The following is an 8211-nucleotide window of genomic DNA, read 5'->3' on the forward strand; positions in this document are numbered from 1 at the left end:
TACATACAAATTAATTTTCACTTATGTTTTTTGGCCTTTTAAATTTATTTTTATTTCATTAAGTTTAGAAATTTAAGATAAAGTTTTTACTCTGGAAATATTTATCCATGTAAACATTTACAGCTTTGTCTTAGTACCAGATTAAATGATATCAGGAAGATCAAGTAATACATCATCTTATTTGGTATAATTGCTCTTTTCACAATACTTTTTCTGTAGTCTCTCAGGCATCTTAAATACTTTTAGAAACTTGCTTACAAAACAGATAACACTTAGAGACTATTTTTTGTCTTATAATTATCTTTCCTGAATATATTTTGCAGTAGCCATACTCATCTCACATCACTCCATTGTACAAACCTTGCCTTTTAAAATGCTTCGTATTATTTTACTGGTACATTACGTTACAGTCATTGGTTACACTTTGGGTTTAAATGGGCAGCTTCCTTTTATATGTGCTTCATATGTGCTGTAAATATACATCAAGTATGTTTTATTTTTTTCTCATTTTCTGTTTTGTATATAACAAGTTTTTTGTTTTGTTTTTACATTTTTAAATACATATTTTTTTTCTATTCTAAATAGTTTTGAATGGTTCAGGACCATTTTGCTTTTTTTTTTTTTAAGCTGTCTACAATTCTGGCTTATGATCAGCCCATGCTTTCTGAAATACTTGAGATACTAGTATGTGCTTCATTACTGACAAGTTTCCCCTCCTCTTTTTTGTTAAAAATTAATGTCATTATGATAATCGAGATATATCTTATATTCCTGTTTTCATTTGACTTACTTTTGGGATCCCCAAAACTCTCATTATTATTTTACTGTTTTTATAAACTATTGTTGAATCTTGTGGCTATTACTTTATATTGTTCCTCATTTGTGAATCTCATTAAATTTCTGCAGTCAATTTATTAGTTTTTGTAAGCAAGAAACACAAACTTTGAAGCCAAATTATTAGAAACCTAATAACACAATCACAAAATAACACACGAGGTATTATTTACTAGGACAGAAAGCCCAAAGCCATTTATTTTCATATAAGACTAAGATGAGCCCTAAAATCATTGAGTAAAAGGTCGATTAACTGAAGTCAGTAGTAGTTCCTTCATGTCTTTTGTCTAGAGAAGCTTAGCTTCATGGTTCTACCATGTTCTATACTACAATTGATTTCTCCTCTCAGACTTATCAGTTAGGAATGTTATCATCTTCTATAAATTATGTTAATCTTTAAAAATTTATAAGTGAAGGAGTATATATAGTCAAGGAGTATTTTTATTATTACATGTTATTAGTGTTTGACCTCAAACTTTTTATCTTTTTAAATATATCTGAAGTTTACATAATTAAAGTCACATGTAATTTATTGAAAAAAAATCTAAAATCCAAAAGCATTAATGATCTGATAAAGGACATAGTGAGGCAACAATTAAAAAATTTCCAAAACGACATGCAAGAGACCATAGCACAGCTCTTCAAGACTATATCAAGACTATCAGAAGACCTTGAAAACACCAAACAAAAAATTCGACAAGTTAATGAATCCATAGTTTCAACAGCAGTCCAAGAAAAGTCTATTTTAATTAAAAAAAATAGGCCTACTTCGACTGATATACTAGATCTAAAAAATCGCATTGTGGATATAAGGCAAGAAATAACTTTGACATGTAAGAAGCCTATTAAAGAACTAGAAGCAAAGCAGACACATTTAGAAGGTGCTCTAGAACGGGAACACTCAAGAAACATTCTGTATTATGAATCCCTCAATAAGACTCTTTCTAAAATGGAGGAAGTACATGAACAGCTTTTATCAATAGAACAAGTATCAGATCAGAAGAGCGTTCCAGCTGCAGAATCAGCTAGCGATAATGTCACTGAGTACCTGTCTAGTCTACATGAGAATGTAAAGAAGCAGGGTTTGATGCTGCTGCAAATATTTGATGATTTGCACATCCAAGACAGCAAAATTAACAATCTCACCATCACTTTGGAAATGGAGAAAGAATCTGTCAGGGGTGAATGTGAAGATATGTTGTCCAAGTACAGAAATGACTTTAAATTTCAAATTAAGGACACAAAAGAGAATTTACAAGTTTTAAACCAAACAATGGCTGAGGTTCTCTTTCCCATGGACAATAAGATGGATAAAATGAATGAGCAACTAAATGATTTGACTTTCAATATGGAGATCCTTCAGCCCTTGCTTGAGCAGGGAGCATCATTTAGAGAGACAATGACAGATGAACAATCAAAAGAAGCAGTAGTTACAAGGAGAAAAGTGGAAAATCTGATCAGGGCAGTCAATAATCTAAATATTCTTATCAAAGAACTTACAAAAAGATACAATTTACTTAGAAATGAAGCACAGAGTCAAAGTGATGCCTTAGAAAGACGTATCAATGAATATGCCTTAGAAACAGAAGATGGCCTAAATAAGACAATGACTATTATAAATAATGCCATTGATTTCATTCAAGATAACTATGTGTTAAAAGAGACTTTAAGTACAATAAAGTATAATTCCAAGGTTCATCACATATGTACCCAAAATATGGAAACCATTTTGACATTTATTTCTCAATTCCAGCGTTTGAATGATTCTATTCAGATTTTGGTCAATGATAATCAGAAATATAACTTTGTTTTGCAAGTTGCCAAGGCCCTTGCAGATATTCCTAAAGATGAAAAACTAAGTCAGTTCAACTTTCAAAAGATTTATCAAATGGTCAATGAAACCACTTCCCAAGTGATAAAATCCCAGGAAAATATAAGTCATTTGGAGGAAAAAATACTCTCGGCCACAATGAGTTCCAAAGATTTTGAAACTCGGTTGCAAGATGTTGAGTCTAAAGTGACCAAGACTCTCATACCTTATTATATTTTACTAAAAGAAGGCAATATGCTCACAAATGAGAGAGACCAGGCTCGTCAACTGCAGACATTAAATTCTAGATTTAAGGCACTGGAAACAAAATCCATCTATCTTTCAATTAACTTCTCTTTACTTAACAAAACTGTCTATGAAACTTTAACCAAGTGTCATAATGCTTCTACAAGTATATCGAAACTGAATGCTACCATACCTAAGTGGATAAATGGTTCCCTTCCAGATACTCAGCTTCTTCAGAAAGGTCTGACAGAATTTGCAGAATCATTAATTAAAATAAAAATTCAAATTGCCTTATCTAATTTAACTTTATATATAAATCAATCATTGTCTAGCATTCTTGCCAACGTCAAACCTCAGAAGCAAGTAAAATCATTACTGAAGAAACCTAATATGCTTAAGAAACCAACAGTGAATTTTACGACTGTCCTCATAGGCCGGACCCAAAGAAACACAGACAACGTTCTATTTCCTGGTAAGCTATCATCAAAAATTACTTTTGACCTCTCTTTCTATTTAAATGGTATTTAGTAGATCTATATGGTTTAACAAGACCCTAAGATATAAAAAGTACTTACTTGAACTTGGGTAAATAGTTAAATAATTCAGAAATCATTGTAGCATTATTTGAATTGGATTCCATCCTGTGTAAATTAGGCATAAATACAAAACAAGTGCTTACAATGTATATATTTGTCTACATGTTTCTTAAGTTTATCTCTGAAAAGATCCCTATAAAACAATCAAATTTTGCCCCTGCAGAACCCTTTTCTTTGCATACAAAAATTAAAGAAAGTTGTTAAACAACAAGCTCCTTGGTGAATAAGACCAGACTGTGTCTTATTCATTCTGGCATTAAATGGCGAAATGTTGGTGTGCCATAGGAACTCAGTAAACATCTGTTGAATGACTGTCTGAATGAGTGCATAAGTGAGGAAGAATTTGATTTGGGTAGATCACAGAAGGCCATGAATGCCAAGCTAAGTGTCTTAGTTCATTTGGGCTGCTATAACAAAATGCCACAGACTGGGTAATTTATCAACAGCAGAAATTTATTTCTCACAGTTTTGGAATCTGAGAAGTCCAAGGCCAAGGTCACATAGTCTATTCTGGTGAAGGCCCTCTTTCTGGTTCACAGCTGGTGATTTATCACTGTATCCTCCCATGGAGGAAGGAAGTTGAGGAGCTCTGTGGGTCTCTTTTAAAAGAACACTAATCTCGTTTATGAGGACTTCGCTCTTATGACCTAAACACCTCCCAAATATCCCACCTCCTAATATCAACTTTGGGAGTTAGAATTTCAGCATCTAAATTTGGGGGTGGGGGAGGGCATATTCAGATGATAGCCCTAAGGCATTTAGACATGATTATGTAAAGAGTAATGTTTGAAAATTTGGACCAGGGTTTTAGGTATGGTCAGAAGCACAAATCTAGCTAGTAGTAGTGTGTATCCTGACTGCAAAGAATGAAGTTAGAGATAACAAGTTATGACATTATTGGCAAGAGCAATAAGAGCCAGATCTAGGGAAGGAGTAATTGAAACAGAAGAGACAGATGCGAGAAATGTTATGAAAGTAAATCAACAGAAACAGAAGGATAGTGGGAAAAATAATTTGAGGATCAACCAATCATGATTCTTGTCTTAGTTGTTTCAGTGAGTTTCTGTGGAGCCTTTAGTAAGATCATCTCTCTGGGTCACAGTTTACTTTTTTTTTTAAGTGATGGGAGTGTAATAGATACTTTACTGAGCTAATTAGTACGTTGCGGATTGCATCATCGTAAAAAAAAAATGTACACTGTTCACAGGCTGAATGCACAGCACCTGGAGAAGGAGAGAATTAGAATATTCTGAGGTTTTGAATTTGGGAAATAAAAGAGTAGCAGTACCATTAACAGACAGAAACATGGCAGAAGGGGTATAAATTAGGGAAGAAAGAGAAATTCAGTGCAATGAATATAAACTACTTAATAGTCTCTCTGCATGAAAGCAGTGTTTTATGAATTTGTTTGGCATTTGAGTAATATTAAATTATCTTTCCTTGGTGATAGAATAGCTACTGATTCCTACTAAAGAAATGGAAGTGTTCCTCTCACATAAATCGGCTGCTAAATTATAATCCCATTTGGGTGAATTTTGTATTTTATTGCTTTTTAATTACAAAAAGGTGATCATTATCCTAACAATATAACTCCTCATATTTAATCTCTGAATGTTTTGATAATAATAATAAAAGTCATAAAGTAGTGGAATCACAGAACAAGCTATTTAGACATATATGTTTTCAAGAGAAAGGCAATATCTCAATAAAAGATGTTCTTATAATAATAATTTTAGAAAAAAATAATAATTGTTCTTTTTCCATACTGTTTTAATCCTTTATCTCCTGGGGATACTGCAGATGAGTTTCTGTTGAGCTCTGTAGGATGTGTGATTATACAGCAGGCAAACCGTATCTTTTTTTTTACTTAAACTAAAAAAATACCTGAATCTATACAGTACATATAAATCATTGAATATTAATTCAAAATTAATTGATTTAAAAGATTTACTAGAACATAAGAACTTGTAAACTTTTATAGAATGAACTATACATGTAAGGAGCTTACAAAAATTGCATTTGTATTTTTATATAGCAGTTAACTCAATATTGGGCTTACTGAGCTAATAATTAACTCATTTCTGATTCTTTGTTCCAAATATGCCTTGATAAAATTGCTTGTTATTCTTTTATTTACTGTAAGTAGAATTTTTACAGGCCTAAAATTAATAATTAAAAGCTTTTTATTTTATTTCAGTGAAGATAACCAATAACTTTGTAAGGGCAATAAAAATATATTGATCTACTTTCATGTGTGGGGTACATATTCACTTTATGTAGGACTAGCAATATAATTTTAAGCAGGTGCACAGAAATGCATGCTCATTAAGCCAGGCCTGCTTTTATGGGCCACAAAACTGATGACATTCATTGGACAACTGGGCAGGTAAAGTCTATGCATGGTGATGAAACCAGCAGATTCAAGCTAAGTTCTCCCATAAGGATAAACCACTTGCAAAATAAACTACTTCCTTTGATGCTTTGTTTTATACATGCTAACATACTGGCTAAATTTGACTGTGTTTCTTTTCATCTTTGCTAGTCTATTAAAAATACCAGATAACCACATTGCTTCCCTACATAACTAACACCATAAAATAATTTATCATTTTACTAATCTCACAATATTATTCAGATTATAGCTGCTATTATTTGCAGAATAAGTTTAGTTTTTAGAAATAAAACATGGTGAAATTTAATCTTAATTTTAATTACTGATTTACTTTGAAGCTTAATAAAAGATATACTATAATAAGATAATATTGGGTACTATTTATTGACACTATAGATCAGGCACTGTACAAATTATACTATATACATTATTTTATTTAACAATGCCTATGAAGTAGCTATGATTATTCTTATTTTGAAGATGAGCAAACTAACCCTCAAAGAGGTGAAGTAATATATCCTACCCAAGATCCCGTAGCTAGTAAGTGATAGAGCCTGGCCCCTTGTTTGTTATACATGGCTCAGTCCTCAACCACTACACCCAAAAAGATCGTAGAGTTGTTCACCTGCCTTTCCCTTCCTTCTGCTTCTGTTTGATGCATCATATCTGTTCCAGAGTCTTGCTATATCTGAATATTCCTTACAGCCAGAGTTGATATTCCCAGGGAGTTCCCTTTCTTGAGAATCCAAATACTGCCCTTAGTTTCTGCACTGACCAGGAGGAAGTAAAAGTGCAACTTCTCAGTCTGGCTTTACTGTGATATGGCCAGTGGGCAGTTGTCACTGAAAGTCACCATCAATTATTCACAAGATCTTCTTTTGACAGGTGCAGTAGAAGGGCAATGTTCAGAGTGCTCATCCCCATCACTTCCTTTGGAGCCATTCTGACATTCGGTTTTGCTAATTATGATTTCTCCTAGGCCAGTGCTGATAAGCTGTTCCAATTGATTCGCTAAATATTTGATTTGTTTCTAAACAGTATTCCAATAGACACCAAAAGGGTTTTATTTCATCTTTAGAGATTTGTTTGTATAGCAATTGACAGACTTGTCCCTGTTGAGAGAATTTGGCTGCTTGCCTTCTCAGAGGAGTGGAATCCTGCTATGAGATCAGATCAGCAGCAACTTTATTGATGATGCAAGCTTCCTGCTTGTGAGACCATTGACTTTTTAACTATTTCCCCAATATTTACCAAATGTTTTTAGCATTCCTTAATAAACTTTTTTTTCTTCATAATTACCCCTTTGACTACTCCTCTTAAGAAAGATTACATTCTGTAAAAGATTTGGTAGTGTACCAAATACAACTTTTTAAATTATCATTACTGTGAATATAAGCAGTTTAAAAGAAGAAAATAAGAACCTAGTACCTAGTGGCTATTTAACTGTTTTACATGACCTTAAAACATTAGAGGCATTTGGGATGACTAAAGAGTGCTCAATTTGGAATCAGGAAACCAAGGTTCAAGTCCTGCCTGGTAACGTATTTATTTGTAATAAGTTATTTTTCTAGACCTTACTTTCCTCATTTATAAAATAAGAATAACATATCCACCTTACAAGTTTATTTTGAGGATTAAGGAAATAACTTAATACAGTATATTAAGTTTGTTATGACTATATGATATAATTTTTAACTATTTTCAATGTTTATATTTTATTTTCTTTAATGTCTTCAGTTAATATTTGATATATAATTATTTTCACATGGCAATATAATTTACAGACTCATGGTATTCCATTGTTCCCTATCTTTACTTTTAGAAGTTACTGTTTTAAACTTAACATATGTTTATAAATGAGCTTATGCTCATCATATAAAGATAAATCAAAAAGAATAAGATACAAAATGTAAAAACTTAACTATATAAAAATGCATCTGCATTGACAGGCACTGAAAAATATCTGCAAATAGCTTTAATAGTTTTTTTCCAAGGCATTTTCTACCCTTTATATGCTTTTCCATATTATAAAAAAAATAACATTTTCAAATATACTTCAAGACAACTAATAAATTTACTTCTATACAATATGATTGAATATAAGCGAATTGAATTTTAAAGGATATCTGAATTTATAATTATAATGTGTTTTATAAGGTCTCCAAAACCACACACAATTTTGACAATCTGTTAGACGCACTCATGAGACTCAGCATATAGTCATACACACAGCTAAGGTTTATTATAGTACAAAGATACATGATAGGATCAGCAAGGGAAACAGACACAGGCAATCTGGAGACATCTATTCACAGGCTTTCTTATGCTCTTTC

General features: G+C 32.2%; 1 protein-coding gene across 1 annotated transcript in view; it reads left to right on the forward strand.

The window, feature by feature from the left end:
• The window catches only part of MMRN1 (multimerin 1), a 55956-nt gene that overhangs the window by 34122 nt on the left and 13623 nt on the right, over positions 1-8211 (forward strand). Inside the window, exon 6 of the mRNA XM_006910732.1 lies at positions 1378-3362. Within this exon, the coding sequence (XP_006910794.1) occupies positions 1378-3362 (1985 nt within the window). The remainder of the gene's footprint in view (positions 1-1377; positions 3363-8211) is intronic.

Source organism: Pteropus alecto, unplaced genomic scaffold, assembly GCF_000325575.1.
Source record: "Pteropus alecto unplaced genomic scaffold, ASM32557v1 scaffold63, whole genome shotgun sequence".
Lineage (NCBI taxonomy): Eukaryota > Metazoa > Chordata > Mammalia > Chiroptera > Pteropodidae > Pteropus > Pteropus alecto.